Source organism: Sebastes fasciatus, chromosome 16 (assembly GCF_043250625.1).
Source record: "Sebastes fasciatus isolate fSebFas1 chromosome 16, fSebFas1.pri, whole genome shotgun sequence".
NCBI classification, from domain to species: Eukaryota; Metazoa; Chordata; class Actinopteri; order Perciformes; family Sebastidae; genus Sebastes; species Sebastes fasciatus.
In genome coordinates this window covers 31,176,395-31,195,786 of record NC_133810.1, presented here as the reverse complement: position 1 = coordinate 31,195,786, position 19,392 = coordinate 31,176,395, and the positions used below count along the sequence as shown (strand labels likewise).

At 43.7% G+C, this 19,392-nt stretch overlaps 1 protein-coding gene across 8 annotated transcripts in view; it reads left to right on the top strand.

Annotated features, from left to right (window-relative positions):
- robo3 (roundabout, axon guidance receptor, homolog 3 (Drosophila)) overlaps positions 1-16,492 on the top strand; it is a 159,090-nt gene extending 142,598 nt beyond the window's left edge. For 4 of the 8 annotated variants that reach the window (XM_074612050.1, XM_074612052.1, XM_074612056.1 and 1 more), the window contains 17 exons: positions 1,131-1,299; positions 3,166-3,332; positions 3,470-3,591; positions 3,690-3,906; positions 4,511-4,635; positions 5,140-5,323; positions 5,525-5,767; positions 6,048-6,087; positions 6,802-6,941; positions 7,093-7,380; positions 7,594-7,744; positions 8,230-8,448; positions 8,702-8,901; positions 9,060-9,167; positions 9,842-10,015; positions 11,394-11,536; positions 15,652-16,492. In XM_074612050.1, coding sequence (XP_074468151.1) covers positions 1,131-1,299; positions 3,166-3,332; positions 3,470-3,591; positions 3,690-3,906; positions 4,511-4,635; positions 5,140-5,323; positions 5,525-5,767; positions 6,048-6,087; positions 6,802-6,941; positions 7,093-7,380; positions 7,594-7,744; positions 8,230-8,448; positions 8,702-8,901; positions 9,060-9,167; positions 9,842-10,015; positions 11,394-11,536; positions 15,652-15,663 — 2,702 coding nt within the window. In that variant the 3' untranslated portion in view covers positions 15,664-16,492. The remainder of the gene's footprint in view (positions 1-1,130; positions 1,300-3,165; positions 3,333-3,469; positions 3,592-3,689; positions 3,907-4,510; positions 4,636-5,139; positions 5,324-5,524; positions 5,768-6,047; positions 6,088-6,801; positions 6,942-7,092; positions 7,381-7,593; positions 7,745-8,229; positions 8,449-8,701; positions 8,902-9,059; positions 9,168-9,841; positions 10,016-11,393; positions 11,537-15,651) is intronic. The other 4 variants (XM_074612051.1, XM_074612054.1, XM_074612057.1 and 1 more) reach the window with 2 other exon arrangements.
- The last annotated feature ends 2,900 nt before the right edge of the window (positions 16,493-19,392 follow it).

Sequence of the window (19,392 nt, the reverse complement as noted above, 5' to 3'; positions counted from 1 at the left end):
ACACAGATATATATATCTTAAACAAAAACTTTTATACAGCTGAAAACATGATTATCACTCTTCTATTTCTGCACTATTAATAATGTGGCTATAAGACTCTGTGTAACGCTTCACCGTCACAGCACTTTCTGGGGATGAATAAAGGTTAAAACATGCTGATGGCCTCAGTCAGGACATGATTGTGAAATATCATCGGCCGCTGCTGCAGCTCAAAGCACAGTGAGGCTACGCTCTATTTATTTTCTCCACAACCCATCAGGCATTACAATAGTTCAAGCTGTAGATATTTCATTAGTGGCATTACATAATAATAATAATAATAATTAACGAGAATAAAAATGTCAGATTTATGAGAAAAAACGTCGTAATATGACGAGAATAAAGTCAACATTATAAAGTAGTAATTGTACGTGTTATTTTAGAGGGGAAATAGTGTGAAAATGAGGAACGTGGAGCATCTTGTGAAGTTCTACTTTAGTTTAGGTTTCTCAAATAACCAAATATTTCATCTTTTGGCTCATCAGCACCACATTATCATCAGCATCAGGACCTGGAAAAGATTGAGAAAGAAACTGAGTTTATTCTGAAGAAAGAACCACACAGACCTGATGGAGAAACTGCCTCTTCAGAGGAGGAGGAAATTACTTTTTTTCTCATAAAGTTATGAATTTATTCTCGTAATATTACGACTTTTTTTGTCTTGAAATATTCTGACTTTATTCTCAAAATGTCAGATTTGTTTTTCCCCTCAATGTGGCCCTAATACTCCGTCGTAGTATAGCACCTTTCATACGAGAAATGCAGCAAAAGTGCTTTACAATATGAGAAAACAGACATAAAATGAACATAATAAACATAAAAATAGAAAGTAAATGGCGTAACGACTTAACAAGCTGCTCTGATGACACATAAGTTTATTGACTGTTAACGCCATAATGGTTAGTTAAGATCCAGTAGTAGTTGTGAAGTCTGTTAGAAGTGAGGACGTCGGCCCTCAGCGACCATCAGTGGGATTAGACAGAGAACATCATGACGTGGTTAATGTTTAATCAAATGAGCGCTCCCCTCCTCTTTCTCCTCCTTCTTCCTGCCTCCATCTTTGTTTCCTCCTCGTCTCCCTCACCATCCAGAGAGTGCAGACCAGTCAGTCGCTCAGGCCGCGGAGCCCTTCCAGTTGCCGGGTCCGCCGCACAAACCCATAGTCACAGACGTGTCCAAGAACAGCGTCTCTCTGACCTGGCAACCCAACGCGCACGAGGGAGGAGCCGCCGTCACCTCCTACATCATCGAGGCCTTCAGGTGAGTTTGGCAAAATCTAAGAAAGGACACACACACCTTCGTTTTTACCTGAACTCTATATCTTCACGGCCGTCGAGGATTTATTTATTAGGGAACCCGTCGCTGCTGTACCTGCAGGCTTTTTGCACACATCATTTTGTCACAAATCATTCTTTATTTAGCAGTCAAGGCTGTTCAAATCCAACACTTATAATAAGTGAAAGTATTGTCAGAATAGAAAAGTTTTTTCATTTGGAGACATTAAACAGCTTCACCGAATCCCAGACGGATGACATCCTTTCATGCAGCTCTTTAAAGAGAGTCGTGCTGCCACATTTATTAATTATTATAAGACCTTGAGAAGAAGATTAAAAAACTCAACAGAACAATTCAGTGGATAAAATATACGAGGAGAAACATTTCAGATTTTACAGACCAGTTTTATCCAGGTAAGAACATGCACACAGTTCATAGTATGTGAAAGGACTCTTCGTGGCTGATCTACACACAGCAGAAACTTTCAGCTACCGCCACCTGAGAGGAAGTCCACCTTGGATTAATTAGGGGGAAAGGTAGATTTAGCGGAGCAGGATGGGTGGCTCGACGGATGGAAGGAGGCGTCCAGATGAAGATTGGCAGCGTTATGGGGAAATATGTCCTTCCAGTTCGATAAAGAAGGGAACACCGGCAGAGCTTGATCAGATCCAGTCGTCCACCGTGGCCCACGGCAGCCGCGGAGCATTTCCAAGTAACGCACGCTGATTCTTTATAAAGCGGCTGAAGGGGACCGCTGGGATGTTTGCAATAACAGCTCCTCGCCTGAGGTGCTTTGGTTTGTTTGTAGGAGCACAGGGAAGAGCGAAGGGTTGGCGCGTGTGTGTGTGTGTGTGTGTGTGTGTGTGTGTGTGTGTGTGCATATGCAAGGTGTAATAGAGTTTATTTAATGTGCGGAGGCAGACATTCTCCTGGTGAGATTGAACTCATATTTCTCTTTTCTGGGGCCACAGCCTCGTGTGTGAGTCTGTGAACTCCCAACTCCTCCGCAAGTTACCTTGAATACTAGCACGCAGTGGCCTGCACACACACACACACACACACACACACACACACACAGATGAGTATTCATGAGTTGTTTTCCACTTTGGTCTAATTGTGCAGTTCAGCGCTGAAGCTGGTTCACCACAAACCCCCACGGTACCCTCTTGGGGAGAATCTAAAAGTGTCAAACAAATGGTTGAGGAGGCCTTTGTGACTGCTGCTCTGCCAAGGTGACAGTGAATTCACAGAGAAGAAGAAGAGTTGAAGGGATGAAGAGGGACGGGTTGAGGGGTTGAGGTGGGGTAATGCATCTGGGGGGGGGGAGTGCCACACGGCTAAGAACATGCCCTCATTTCCTGCTGGCAGCTGTGCCTTCTTGCAAGCCTCATTACATTATTCATCAGGACAGCAAATTGCATCACTTGGAGATCTTCTAGTGAGCACAAACCTCTCCCCGCTGAGTGACTTAGCTCACGTCTGCTATTGTTTACCAGATAAGAAATATTAGATGAAGCCAAAAATAGATCCTGCTGTTAGTTAAACTGTGTATCTACACATCAGATCAGCATCACAAAGCACTCCTGAATGCAGTATGAAACGTGTGCCATCTTTTGTGTACTGTCTTTCAGTGGTGGAATGTAACTAAGTACATGTACTCAAGTACTTTACTTAAAGCTGGGGTAGAAAAGGAAGGTAAAGGAAGGTACAATATCCCCACCGTTGCTCTCTTTCCACAGCGACAGAAAGAAGTGAATATGTTGAGATGGCAGGTTAATATCTGTGTCATCTTAGATTACAGATCGGTAAATATCGAAACTGAACAGGTTTTTTTCTCCTGTCCTTTCACAGCCAATCAGCAGGCAGCACGTGGCAGACCGTAGCAGACATGGTCAAGATGGAAACACACACAATCACCGGCCTCCTCCCCAACACCATCTACCTGTTCATCGTCCGAGCCGTCAACGCCTACGGCCTGAGTGACCCGAGCCCCATCTCTGAGCCCGTCAGGACACAAGGTCAGTGCTGCGCCTCCCTCGCACCAAATAAATCATGACTCCTATCTGGAGCCGTGAAAAACACCACAGTCACAGTGTGTGCCAATGCATTAGCGGCATTGCTCTAAGGGGAAGTGGATATGTGTGTTTCCTCTCAGATGTGAGTCCTACGGGTCAGGGAGTGGACCACAGGCAAGTGCAGAGGGAGCTGGGAGAGGTGGCCGTCCAGCTGCAGGAGCCGGTCACGCTGACTACAGCCTCCATCCGAGTGTCCTGGACTGTGAGTGGATCTCTTTTTTATGAAGCGTTAGAGAATGGAGAAATCTACTCTTTCACTTTATCTCCATCTCTCCTCTCTCTCCCCCTCAATTCATGAAGGTCGACCGTCAGTCTCAGTACGTCCAGGGCTACCGTCTCTTCTACCGACCCAGCGGGGGGACATGGCTCCTCCAGGACATCAACTCCCCCTCCGAACGCAGCACCGTCTTCGCCAACCTGCTCAAAGGAACCGAGTACGAGATAAAGATCCGTCCCTATTTCGATGAGTTCCAGGGAAAGGACAGCCGGATGTTGCTGGTTCGAACCCCAGACGAGGGTAATATATCTGGTGACTTCTGAAACACGTCTGTACCAGAGAGAGATTCAAAGAAAACCTCTTTTAATAAACTATATGCTAGGTTTTCTTTGACATTGCGGGGCCTTTAGAACGGCTGTTCATTAGCCTGTCTGACACCACATGGATCTCAGTACTGTTATCTCATTTTGGGGTTAATTTTATATCCTCCGCAATTTGGGTTCATTTCTATTGATCCCTATTTTCATTAAATTCAGCCTCCACATGCTGCGTTTTTTGCAGCCTGAGGTTTTCAGCGGGTTAGTTGATCCAAACTCTAGATTAAAAACAAGACTCTTTTTGCCATCAGCGTTTGTAGACTTTGGATCGACCTGCCTGAGTAGCTTAGTCTGGCAAAAGAAACATTAACTTTTTAAAGCACTCGATAAAACTAATCCCGCTCCTGCTGCAGCTCACTTTCATGTTTCTTGACTTGTGTTTTACCGATATGCCCTCGCTCTTATTGCCTTGAGCTTTTTTTCAGTTTCAAGGCTTTGTACTTGTTAATGATTCCTCCAGTCATTGTGCTTACTGTGAGTATGTTGATGAAATGACATGAATGCTGTTCCCCCTCCACCTCTCACAGTCCCCAGTGCCCCACCCAGAGCTGTTACAGTGGTAACAGTGAAGCTAAGCAACAGCTCCAGCATCAGCGTCTCCTGGGAGCCTCCGCCCAGCGAGATGCAGAACGGCATCATCCAGGAGTACAGGGTAAACACGCCTCGGCCGAGTCCAGTCACACGTGTGACACGCGAGAGGTGTCAGTGGGTTTTATCACACAACAACACGTAGGAATCGCCTGAACAATGACTGCAAAGCTGCTAGAAAACACCAGCACACTGAATAATAAAATGTCCCCAATACATGAATCACAAATGAGGAAGCTGAGGGTTACTGGAGGACAGATGACGCTGTTCATTCAGGTTACATGCAGAGATAAAACCTTGTTAAAGGGAAAGAAAAACCCTACGGCTGTGTTTTTAAGACTTCAAACGTAGAGTAGAGCACACTGGTTAGAGGTCAACTTCAATGACTACTGTACATTTAACACAGGGAATATCTGACTGATCAAAATGATGAAATACTGCAGCCTATAGTCAGCTATTTCATCAGTGAATGAAAATGCAAATCCACTCTCAGCTGATACATTATTTTTAAAAGTGACCGAAATGAGCCGCATACCAAATTCAATGCCACCTCTGTGTATCCCGACAGGTTTGGTGTGTGGGTAGCGGTGGCGACAACCAAACACGCTACTACATCAACAGGACGGTGGACGGAAACACATTGTCCACAGCGTTGAAAGGCCTGATGCCCGGCGTGCTCTACCAGGTGGAGGTGGCGGCGGTGACCAGCGCCGGCGTCGGCACCCGCAGTCAGCCGGTGTCTGTCCTCATCAGTGAGTCCACAAATAACAAACACAGCTGAGGAAATAAGAGTTGGAAAAGATGCAGATGCACTACTATAAAATAATAACAATAATAATAATAATGTTTTTATAAATGTTGATATATGTTTTTATATAAACCAAATGTATGAAACAACATTTCCTCTCCCAGTATCTTACTTTGCCATCCTCCCTCCCGTTTACTTCCCCCAGAGCTGCCAGCTGAACAGCCCTCCGTGCCAGGCGGCGGCGGCGGCACCAGCGACGGCGGCGAGGAGAGCAGCGTGAGTCTGGCCGAGCAGATCACCGACGTGGTCAAGCAGCCGGCGTTCATCGCAGGTATCGGCGGAGCCTGCTGGGTCATCCTCATGGGCTTCAGCGTCTGGATCTACTGCCGGCGCAAGAAGAGGAAGGAGCTGAGCCACTACACCGCCTCCTTCGCCTACACACCAGCAGGTCAGGACGGACGACAACATTGTTACTGACTCTGTATCTCATGTTTGGTATTACCTAAGGTGGCATTCAGATTGTAGCTCGAGGTATTTCATATCTGTACATTTGGGGGCAAGTATGATGTATTTAACAAAAAAATTGAAATATGACCATTGAAAATAGTTGCAATGTACATTTGCACATTTCTGTGGAAACAGCTGATCTCGGATCATTTAAGCATCGTCTTGACTGAACAAAAAGACGAAACCCCTCTCATCACTCTCTTTCTCTCCGTCTGCTGCAGTTGGTTTCCCTCATGGAGAGGCAGCAGGACTCAATGGAAGGTAATTCAGTTATATCCTACGCTACATTTATATCCTGCTATGTGTCCGTGTCCTCTTTAAATTCTCAGTAATCAATTACGACGGAGTATTAGGGCCACATTGTGGGAAAAAGAAATCTGAGATTACGAGAATAAAGTCAAAACTTTACGAGAAAAAAAGTTGTAATATTCCGAGAAAGAAAAGTCGTAATATAACGAGATTAAATTCATAACTTTACGAGGAAAAAAAAGTAATTTCCTCCACCTCTAAAGAGTCAGTTTCCTCATCAGGTCTGTAAGGTTCTTTCTTCGGAATAAACGCAGTTTCTTGCACAAGGTCCAGGTCCTGATACTGATGATAATGTGCTGCTGATGTGCCAAAAGATTAAGTATTTGATTATTTGTGAAACCTAAACTAAAGTAGAACTTCACAAGATGTTCCACGTTCCTCATTTTCACACTATTTACCCTCTAAAATAACACGTACAATTACTACTTTATAATATTATGACTTTATTCTCATAATATTACGACTTTATTCTTGAAATCTCAGATATATTTATTTTCCTCAGTGTGGCCCTGATACTCTGTCGTAATCAATAGAGTGGACTGAGTGTTGTAAATGTTTCTCACCGTCTATCCAGCTTTTTATTTGCTGTATTTCCATCTGGACAGTCGTTGCCGTTGTACCGCGTCCCACCATGTCCTAAAAATGAATGCCATAATGTCTCTGTAGGCCGGGCGTGTTGGGAGGAAACATGGGCAACTACCCGTGGCTGGCGGACTCTTGGCCCACCACCAACCTGGTCCACAGCGGTAAAGAGCCGGTCAGCTGCTGCACCACCAACCACGACACAGCTGAGAGATACTACAACGGTAGGATGCTGCTTAGACTGAATGGAGTGGTAGATAAAGAGTATTCTTGTGCTTATGTGAAAGCTGTTGTGGCAGATTGAAGCATCATTGAGTACAGTGATAAGAGGAGACATTCAGTGTGACAGAACATAGAACCTCCATCCCTGTGTAGAAGCCGGTATCTCCAACTACCTGAATCAGACGGAGAAGTACAGCATGGGCGGCTCCACCGAAGGTCCCATCTACAGCACCATCGACGCCGCCAACGAAGACCTGCACGGCTTCACCTACGCCCAGCACACCTCCACCGCTCCCTACGCCTCCTCCTCCATCATGCCTTTCACCAACCAGACGCAGGCGCCGCCGGCCCACAGCGGCGGCGAGCAGCAGGAGGACGGACACTGGATCCCCCAGCCGGGGCCCTCCGGAGCTCAGTACGCCCAGCCGGAACGCTGCAACGGTGAGGAGGCCGCCAGGGACTCGACCCTTTCTGTCTGTGTTTAGTTCCCAGCATGCAGTGCAGCTCTACTGACAAATCACTGCTTCTCACTCCACATGAACGTGACTTAGCGTCAATGATGTGTGAATGATGCTCACGATCAATCAGCTCAATGATGCTCAGTATGTTCTTCCAGTGACTCACAGTGTTTCTCCGTCTGTTTTCTATGTCTAGGGAGTAAACCCAAGCAGAAGGCGATGGGTAAAGCGGTCAAGACCCCGTCTCTGACCTGGATGGAGGCATTGCCCCCGCCTCCCCCCATTGGAGAACTGGAACAGAGTGAGCCGGACGACCAGCCCGCAGAGCACGAGGACATGGACATCGGGTGAGTCAGACTCCCTCTCTTTCTCACACACACACACCTCTATAAATTAGTATTACAGTGCTTCACCATCCTTCAGACTTACCGTCACCTCTAACGGCCACATTAAGGATCGAACCCGACGTGGCTCTTACGCCTCTGGCTTTAACAACTCAATTACTTTGGCGTTGGTCAATTGCTTTAGTGATTAAGCTGTTTTCACCACCCTTAAAACACAATTTGCTGTGTTCCTCCACCAGTCGCTCTCTGCAGCCTCAGAGCAAACTATCATTCAGCATCACGCTCGCGGCAGCGATCCCACCCACGCGGAAGCTTAGCCTCCTGCAGTTTTTGCCAACGGCAAGGCCCTGTAACTTGCCTGAAAGAACAGCATTAATGTTTAAGTAGCCTCGTAGCGAGCTGGAGTTGAAGGCACCCAGTGAGACAACAATGTCTTTTTAGAACAAGCTGCGTCTCTTACACCGTATCATCTCCTCTTTGTCGTGTAGCTCGGATGAGGAGTGGTGTCCTCCCCTCCCAGAGAGGACCTACCTGATGGAGGGCTGCGAGGATGGACCCCCTCCCCCGCAGAGGAAAAACGCCTCATCTCCAGCCACCTCCTACAGTCACCAGTCGACCGCCACGCTCACGCCGTCGCCTCACGAGGAGACCCGAGCACCCCACGACCTCCCTCGCCTCAACCAACTAGAAGGCCAGCAGCTGTCACGGTATGTGAACTGGGAGCAGAGGGACACAGTTTTTTTTTTTATATATTCAGGATAAACTCCATCATTGTCTACAACAATGCACATTAACCATTGTTAGTCAAAAGACTAATCCTCTGGCCAGATGTGAAATTGCCCATTTAAATAACAATGATGTGGATGAACTAATGACAGGAGAAGACGGCCCAACATAAAATAATATAGTGTGATTGTGAGCCTCACTCTGTTCTGACACGTTGCCCTCCCATCCCCGTAGCAGAAGGTTACCCTGCGGTCCAGTGCCAGTTCCCCAGGCGCCGAGCCCGCTGCTCACCCAGTCCAACCCCAACCTCTCTGGCCAACAGCATCACGGCTCATCAGAGGTTGGCACGCTGCAGTGCCAAAGTCCTGCCCATCGCTGCCTCCACAGCCAGGGGCCAGCTCCGAATGAAGACAACGTCAGCGCGACTACACCCGGTAAACAAGCCTGCACATAACACACACACACACACACACACACACACACAAGATCATGAAAGTAGTGTATGCGTTCACCCTAGAGCTGTGTTGACTCATGCATTGAATACATCGATGTCCGTAAACACTCTGATTGTTTTCCCCTCTTCCTCATCCAGTGCACAGTCGCTCGTCCCCAGCAGACACGTGCACTCCTCCCAACCAAAAATCACGACTGAAAAAAAAGGTGTCTAAGAGTTCAGCTTACAGAAGAGATGTACAAGCAGGTGAGTGGATTCTGATACGTTCACTTCGGGGAGAGAGGGGAACAATAACAGCTCCGTCTCTGTTCAGTGTTATTGAACATACCGGGAAGAGTTCACATATAAAAGTATGAATGAATATGCAGCTCGATCCCTGAACACCGAGCTCTGATTGGTCAGTAGACGGTGCTTTTACACGAGCTGATCTCTTATCTGGAACATAACCGGCTCCGGAGCAGGTTAGCTGTTCAGCATCAGTTACCATGGCGATCTATCGTAACCATGAAGCTACCTCGCTAACCCCTAATCCTGCTTCGTATTACAGGCCTCAGGCCTCAGGTAACCATCTCACAAACACTTTGGAAATGATAATTATCTAAAGTTGCAATTAAACGGCCCATGGCTGTGAATCACATCAGAAGCCTCATTTTAAAAAGCAGAAAGTCAGTGTTGATTTAAATGTAGCCTTGTTTTCTAAAAGAGAACAGTCTCTCGGGTTCTCTCAATTATGTGCGGGAAAACAGACAACAAAAACAAAATGCTCTGATTCTGTTTAAAGCAATCTAAATCTATTATTATGTAACAGAGACCTGACACTAAAATTAGCTTCAATGCATCGACCGAGAAAGGCGGCAACGATTATCATCCTTATATTCTAAAGTCAGACATTCTTCATGCATGTTTTTCTCTCTGTTTAGACCTGCCCCCCCCTCCGGAGCCACCCCCAGGGGACGCCAGGTTGCAGGGCCCCCAGGGAGGGCCCACGGAGGCCAGCAACGTGCTGAACGGCGCTCTGTCCTCCCTGGAGAGGAGCGAATACAGCAGCAGCAGCAGCCACCAACGGAAAGGCTCGGGACAGAGACACCCCGACAGTAAGATAAAAGATGTCTAGAGGGTAGTATTACAGTCCTGATTTAGTTTAACGGTAGCAGAACAGAGAGTGCATGTTCCTCCTGGAATCAAATGGAAAGACAACACTTGAGAGTAAAATGTGTACGGTGTTGATGAGACGGAGCCTTTTCCACATTAATGCTGTATCATACCCTGCTACTGCACTGCAGTATGGTCTCCTCCAGCGTTACACAGTACAGTCAAATGAGACTTGTGTCCTTGACCGGTTGCCCGATCATTCCTTTTGAATGCCACGTATATATATATATATATATATATATATATATATATATATATATAAACAGTATAAGATGCAGCTGTACTCATAAGTTCAGGGTGATAAATGAAAGCACACGGTTTGGTCTAGACGATCCTGCAACGTGACGCCTCCCTGGACCAGAAAATCTTTATAAGAAGAGATTCTAAATTGTGGCCTTGGGTTTTTTATTCACCTCCTTCCATAGACAACAGTTAAAGCTAATAACCATAAACCAACGCCAGCATTAAATATTAAATATGGACAATGTTAGGAAGCTTAGAGAGTAGGAGGCAGACTCAGGAAACTTTGTCCAGTTATGAAAAATAAAAAAGGTGTTTTATTCACCAAAAAAATATATATACAAACAAATATCTGAATAAAGTAACTGATATTAACCAAACCTTCTCTGGAAGGGAGACGACTAATGAAGGAGGTAATTCTCACTAACTTAGTACCAAAATACTTTTACTACTGATGATAATGTGGTGCTGATGAGGCAAAAGATGAAGTATTTGGTTATTTGTGAAACCTAAACTAAAGTAGAACTTCACAAGATGCTCCACGTTCCTCATTTTCACACTATTTACCCTCTAAAATAACACGTACAATTACTACTTTATAATATTATGACTTTATTCTCATAATAATACAACTCACTGATGATGTCACTCAGTGCATAGAGGCAGGAGGCTCCTTTTGTCTGTGGAGCACATGGTGGGTTGGACAGAAAGAAAAACAATGAACTTATAAAATGCAGAACTTAACCAATAAATAATAACTAGACTTAACAACACTGGTCCGTGTTTTAATTTAACCAAACCCGGGATAGGATGCGTCTGAAAGCTACAGATGAAGGAAGTCTGGCTAAATAAAGACTAAACAAGGTTGAATTAGTATGAAATGTTGAAAATAGGGACAAATGGTGTTTTCTCATTCACTTTGTCACAGACAAGTAGAAGGAATTTATAGGGCTGTTTTTCAGCTTTAATCTGTCATTCCTCCACTGGAGAAGATCTATACTGACCTACTGCCTTTTAAACAGCAGACTAAACACTCTCCAGGTTAACCCCGTGTTGTTTCTGTCATCATTGCCTCCTCAGATGAGGAGATGATGGCGTACAGCGGTAAGGCCGGTTACCTTTCCAGGAGTCAGATGTCCAGTAACTGCTCGACCACAGGAAGCTCCTCGTCCAGAGGCTCCACGGGCTCCCGAGGGCTCAACTCGGCCAGGAAACACAACGAGGTACAACACTGTACAGCGCCGCTAATGCTTTTATAATTTCACTGCGGTTTTTTATGCAAGAAAGAAAATGTTCTCGTTTTCACCTCAAGTGGTTTTTAATAATTGATGCTTTTAGATATTTATGAGCAGAGGAACAAAGAGTGTTCCTGCCATGGAGAGGTCCATGTGCTTTAGTTTTATCTACATATACTTGAGCTCCGTAAAACACACAACCTTAATCATGCAGGAGAGGAGCATGAAAAGAGCTTCTACATCCCCACACACACACACACACACTAACATCTACCATTATATTTACTCAGGATAGGCTTTACAGTAAGAAGCAATGTTAAGCGTGCACGCCCACTGCTCTCTCTGGAGTGCACTTCACTGTGGGAGCGCTCCTTTAAATGCACCCTCCGCAGGCTCTCTCGCATCGAGCCGCTGTCTTTTATGGCAGAACAAGCTGTGGCAGCCGCGTGGAAAGCTCTGCGGGTATTTGGTGCTGGTGAAGCAACACTAACAGTGTTTGACATGTCCCTCAACATGCCTGTAGGTAGACGGCGAGGTAGCGGCTGATAGAAAGGTGTGGAACACTTCATTTTAAAGTTCATGGTAATTATAGGTGATAATTAGCAAGTAACCTATTTGAAATTTCTTTAGAAGTACTGCCAAATTACACCAATATTTACCTCGAAATTGATCAAAAATTACTTTATTATAAACATGATTTAATAATTATATGCTAAAATAGCATCTAATGGTTAAAATAGGGTCATTTTTGTCCAATAAATAAATAAAAAAATCTGTCTGGAGCCGCAAAACGTAATTAAGCCTCATAATGAAGGTAACACCGCCTATTAAGTCTGAAGCAAAGAGGACCAGGGTGCTAACGAGAGGCGGGACGTTGAAGAATCGTCTTGAGGAGATTTGTCTGGAAGCTCTTCTCAGCAGGAACTTCCAGTGTGTTTGTTCTGGAAATGTCTTTCAATCAATTTTTTTGTTGTTTGCAAATATTTCGCCGCAGAAAGCAAACAAATCGTTCCACGCACTATTAAATTATATATATAAAATATAAACCTACTGTAGCTATGGAAACTCAAGACGAGACAACGATATTGAGGATCGGCAAAATGATTAGAGGAGAAGTGACGGGCCGTAGACGTACGTAGGCTGTGACACACAGTTTAGTTTAATGTTTAAACTTATTTTATTATTCAGTGTAAAGGCTAGGGATGCACCGATCCCACTTGTCCAGTCCCGATAGCGATACCTGGGGGGGATACCTTGGGTATTGGCCCGTTGGTATCAGTGCATCCCTGATATAGGCCACACATGTTTGCAGTTGGAGAATGTAAGAATCCCTCTCAGCCTACAACAATGATTCATTAAAGTTAAAATGATTCATTCCTGTATAATGTTTTGTCAAAGCCACAGGGAGCCGGTGGAGACGGACTAAAGAGCTGCTGACCCCTGGTCTACACTAATGTAACCTGGTAGCTGATGTCGTGATTCAGGGAGTTATTAAAGATATTTCAAACAAGTTATTTGCTAATTATTATATATATTTAGCATTTATCAATTAAGTGTTAATCGAAAGTTGTGTAACTCACTTTACGAAACTACGGCTCAGACTGTAGAGGCGGTTCGATCCCCGGCTCCTCCTCCTGTCCTCATGTCGAAGTGTCCTCGGTGAAGACACTGACGAGCCGGCTCCTTGCATGGCAGCTTCGTTGCCATCAGTGTGTTAGTGAGTGAGTCCATTTACCAAATCAAATGTATAAACCGTGTCCTGTATCGGTCAAGAGCAGAAAGAAACTTGTCTCACTGTGATGAGGACGGCTTCAAGAATTAAAATGATTTTGCTCTACTTCTTCATTATTAGGTATTAACAAAAAGGAATATTGGATATTGAAATGACTAATTGCTACTGCCATTTTCAATTTAATCTTAATATCCTTTTAAGCTTTTGTATCATATTCGTATTATACAATATATAATATTAATGTATGTAAATATTAGATTTGTCTTTTTTGTTTTTAGCATTCATTCATGGTTCGATTATCCAACTTTAAATGAACTTTTACTAAATAAAAGTAGCAAAACCATGTACTCCGTTACAAGTAAAAGTCTAATGGAGTACTAGTACGTGTACTTAGTTACTTGTCACCACTGCTTTTAGTTTACTTCTAGAGTGCCTTAAAGTGCCTGTATAGCACCAATCAAAGGAGTTGTAAGTAAACCGATAGAGGAGCACACACGTGGTTTAATGAGAAATGAACAGCGTCGCAGCTTTGATGCTTTCTTTTAGTGCTGGAGTTGTTATGTTTCACGCAGTAACCCGAGGCGTCGCCGTTAAAGCTGCTGTGTGTGGACAGAGAGGACGTCCCGGTCACGGGTCAGTCCACGCTGACCTCGACACACATCGGACATGGGAATGTAGCAGAGCAACTTGTAAAAGTGACACACAATTACTCTTTTCTCTTGCTCTCCACGCGTTGAGCTCCCTTGTAACTTGTGCCTCTCAGGTCACCCCCCCTGTGGAGCAGTAAGGGACACCTCACCCCCCCTAACTGCCCATAACTGGCCTTTTCACGCCTTGCCGGGGACATGAAAGCCTCACAATAAAGTTTGTGATGTTTCTACAGGAAGCCGGGGTTAGGTTACCCTGTCCTCCCGCGGTGCTGCTGACTGCTATCTCTGCCCTTTGACCCGGCGGACAACGGGGCGCTCGTCGCTGTCCTCGGGTCTGTTACATCAGCTCAGAGGCTGGGGGGACACAATACACATGTGTACAGAATAAATATATCAAATAAGGAATCACTGGCATGAATGAGACACGCTTGACTGCTCGTTAGATTCTGGGTAACACACAAGAGGACAACGTCTCTACGCCAAACTCTGCTCATGAAAACGGGGCTTTTCATTTGAGATGTGTGAAGTTTTTCTTCACCTTTAAGTCTATACTTCTATCATGAAAGCTGATCCTTAAAGTGATGTTGGATGTAAAATGAGTGACGATGTTTAAATTAAGAAATATAACGAAACTAACACACACATATAAAGATATTGAGCATTCAATCTTGCGCATATCTGCCAGTTTGTGTCGTCATCGCCCTCTCCCTCTCGCATGGCGTCTCAGTCGGTGCGTGGAAAGATTGCTCGTGTTGTATTTTATCTGGCCTTTGCATATTCTGCAAACAGCGAGTCATTTTTCATCTCCCTTTTGGCAAAAGCCAAAATGTTTTCACACTCTGGACCGCAAAAACGCGGCTTGAAAATCTCTCTCTCGTCTGGCTCTTCCTCGCCGTCGGCTATCTTTCATTTTGTTGTTGTCTTTCTGAGATCGGCGCTACTGGCGCATGTCGATGACGTCATACACAGAGAGAGGGAACCGGAGTAACTTTAACATTTCTTCACTATTAAATGTGCTAAAAAATACATTCATATAATGTTTGTTACGCTTAAATACAAGATGCAAATTTTTAGTATCGATGTAGTTGTATCGTAGGAATATAAATCGATACATGGATGTAGTAGATGAATCGTTACAGCCCTCGTCACCATAGATGACGTGCATATTCATGAAACTTGTGCTGTAGCAGCAGCTACGTCTCCCGTCTCAAACAGACAGGAGCATGAATTATAAAGGCTGACAGAGCTGAGAGCTGGTGACTGTAGAAGACATTTCTTTGTGTGCTTAACAACATTCACAATCAGTGAGTCGTGTCTGTGTGATCTATAGCATGGCTTACAGAAATACACACCACATTACTTTCAAGTGTTTCAGCATCCAAAGCCGAAGTTCAGAAGTGCTCGACAGCGTGCTGCTTTAGGAAACATGTACAAATGAATACAATCAATCATTGTTGTGGAAAAGGGGCCCAGATTGAGAGGAAATAGGTTGAAGTCCTACCCCTGACGACACAGCAATCTGGACTCATTCTTGACAAATACACAAAATTGGCCGATTGTGATTCAAACCCGCGTCCACGATGAGTCTTCTCCTGCAGTCTGCACCTACCTTATTAAGACTTCAGTACGAGAACGTGAGCCGACATCTGCTGACATCCAGCCATGTTTTATGTAATAGTTAGATTTGTTTTACGGATGTTCAAATATTTCTGTCTTCCCAGGAAATGAGATAAGGACACCGGTGACTCTGTCAGTGTTTCTTCAACGCCTCCATCACCCACCATCTTTCCACTGTGGACACAATGAGATGGACAAGAGGACACGTTTTGTGTTTCAGGACACTAGACTCTAAAGAAAGCAACAACGGACTTAACATCATGCTTTTCTTTGGTATTATTTATGAGTTTCATTCCTCTCCCTTGATTTGTAAATACCTGTGTCTGTACTGTTCTTTTGTGGGCTCTGGATACAGGGAAAGAGACGTATATTGTATTTATGAGGAAAAAACTAAAAAAAGGAAGAAAAAAAAAGTCTGTTATGAAAAAGCTCGTCTTCTTGAATGTGCCAACTTTTTGTCAAAAATGTATACTTTTTGGAAAAGCATTAACTACTGTTGCACTCTCTTGTTGTGATAGCAAAACAACAGAAAATATAAAGCACAAAGTGTGTTTGCTGGTTGAGAGGGGAGCGGTTGGAAAAAAACGAGCCAAAACGAGCAGGTTGTCACTCCCGGGACGGACGGCGTCCACGCCGGGATCCCTGCACCCATTTAGTCCGCTAAGAATGTCCTCCTTTTTCTATGTCCCCCTTCGGTTTCTCTGCAGCGGAACGTTCCAGTGTGCCAGCAGACAGACAAGCTTTATAAAAGTTTGATTGTAACCCCTCCCGCTCCTCTCTCTCGTCGCCTCCTCCTCCTCCCTCGTCTGAGGGACTGTTTGCTGCAGTTGTGAGATAATATTTGCATTTACTGCTTCCAAAACAAAGAAAAAAAATGTCCGTGGACTGACTTTTGTACTCTTGTTGTTTTGTAAATGTACAATAAAATACATTTGCTGATCTAAACCAGTATTACAGTGTTTTTTTATTCCTCTGGGCTGTGAATTTTCACTTTACTCCATGTCTCGTCAGTCATATCTGTTCCTTCCATGACTTGTAACCTTCCATTATCTGGAAACATTACATCAAGGACAACACTGGAGTCACAATGAGTGATCTGGTATTTCATATTGGAAGACATCTGAACTCCCTCCATACCTCGTACTACACCTACTCACATAAAGGGCAACAAATAAATCTGAAAACATCCAGAAGTACAAACATCTCATTATCTCTCTCATGTTTCCCCACCAATCTTAGGGCATTATTCACCCAAATCTATGCAGTAGATTCAGATCTGAGATTCTTCTTGATATACAGTAAGTCATTTAGTCAAATGAAGGCTGAAAACTGTGTGTGTTAATGCAAACTACAAACTCCTGAAGCAAATCTAATACATTCAGCATCTAAACTTCTTGAAGCCTTCGACTCCCTGACCATACCGTCCAGTCAGACCTAACTAAATAAAAAAGAAAAATTGCTGAAGGTGTGTTTGCTTCTTAATCTCCTAATGCCCCAGTCGTCCTCCCAACTTCACAGCACATTGCAGCCGGGCGAGTGCTGTACAGTACGCGCCGAGGAGCATGAAATTGCCAAGCTCTCTGCTCTGAAAGTGCAACACATACTCCCTCCCGCTGTCCACCTGAGACAAGGCATGCATTACCCCTCTGGTGCTCTACGGATGCTGGCTGTGTCTTCTTGGCATGCACGGAGTCACTGACTCTGAGGCTCAGCTACACGTCTACATGAAGAGCCCAGGGTGTAGTTGTTCTGCCGGTGCTCTGTGATCAACTGAAAGGAGCACGACAAGATGCTGCAGCACAGCTCTGTCGCAGATGGAGACGGAGGAGGTGGCAGCACAGTGAACACATAAAAAAACATGTAGGATGAATGTATTGAGATTAGATTGACATGGTTAACCTGCACAAATAAGACACTTTTAATATTCTATACATGGCCTAGTACATTAATATTTCAGTATAATACACATAGCCTTGGGTGAACTTATATAGGTGCTAGTTACTTTTTCTTTACAATTTCTTCGGTGGATTCTCGGTTTGGGTATCATCGGATAATCCGTAATTTGTTTTTAATTCAAAAACGAAAAAACAATTTTTTATTGTTTCGTTTTAAACCAAAAACGAAATTTTTTTTTTTTATTTTTTAGTTTCTGAATCAAAAAACGAAAAACGGATCCAACCCGGGCCGTTTTTGTTTTTTGCGAATTCCTTTCATCATTATTCATTTTTGATTGAAGAACAGGAGTCACGTGGGTTTCTTGTTTTTTCGTTTTAAACCAAACCTGTTAGTTTTTTGATTCAGAACAAAAAAAACAAATTAAAAAAACTATCTAATTTTAGTTTTTTCAAGTTTCTTTCTGTCATTTTCTCTTTTGAATCAAAGAGCGTGAAAAAGAAGTGTAACATTATTTAAGCACAGGATCGAGGTAACAGTAGAAGATAAATAGGCTAAATAAATAAACAAATAAATACATACATAGATATTTTTTTGTGGCAAACACACATTTATGATACTGACACGTTTTGTTCAGCAAGATAATCTCCAGAATGAACACCACTTTATGATTTTTGAAGCGTGAATGCAATCAGCAGAGGCCTGTACTACGAAGACTTATTCATTTAACGGAATACTCTAAAGTCAGATATATTCATCTAGATGGGGCAGTGATGTATAAATAGCTCTCAGAATATAATAGATAAATAAAATACACTTCATTATACCATTTAGCAATGTTGTGATGTGTGTGACTGTTTCAGCCTTCTTTCAGCTTTCGCTGAAGCACTGTAGTCTTGTCACAGTGTCCTCTGAACCCCGAGTCACAAAGTCAAATATGATCTGAAAAATCTACGGATAAGTCTGGAAAAGTCTGGAAGTCTTTGAAATGTAAAATGTGTAGAAACCCTGTAATAGACGAGGCTTTGCTGTACATAGAACATGATCTAATGTAAGGCACATTGAACAGCAAGTTGGTATATCTGAATATTTTCAACCCAAAGGCATATTATATTCTATAGATATAGAGAACCAAAAATCCCCACAAAGAAAGAATAATATCTAGTAGAGCTGTCAAAGTTAACACAAAACCGTTTCAACGCTACTAATTTCTTTAACGAATTAATGCAATCGATCTTTCGGAGGTTGTAGCGGGCTCAGTTTTAAAGCTAGAGTGAAGATACTGGTATCGTATGAAACTATAAAACCTGATGAATCCATCGGTACCAACCATGTCATGAAGGTAAATTGCCTGCAGCCTGTTTTCTATCATTTTAATGTCCATTTAACAATAAACGGCTACTGTACGCCTGATACCACCGGCTCATGTTGCTTAGACCTTACTGGGACGTAACACTCCCTTTTGGTTTCTGCTTTTGAACACAGAACAACTGATTGACAGAGCAGACATGTTGCTGTACAGAAACATGATGTTTCATTTCAGTTGAATTGCTCTTTAAAAGTGGTTGTTGTTTTCCATTGTTATCTCTCAGATCTAACAATGGAAATCCTTCAGAGGACAACGTCCCACCAGAGGACAACGTCTCACCAGAGGACAGCGTCCCACCAGAGGACAACGTCCCACCAGAGGAGAGGCTGCTGAGGGTTAAGGATGAAGCTGGAGTGTGATGATGAATCTCTATAATATCTGTCTGTTTCAGAGACTCACATCACTTATTGTTGTCTTTAAATGATAAATTCTGTCGTGGAAGCCTGCGTGGACTTTCACTCTGAAGGTGATTCACTGAAGTTTGGGGGAAAAGTGAATTCATTTTCAAGCTCTTGTGGTTTGGTCTCAAGATTTTATAATCATTTACTTGTGATAACTACCGATGTGTTGTCGGTGATGAAGA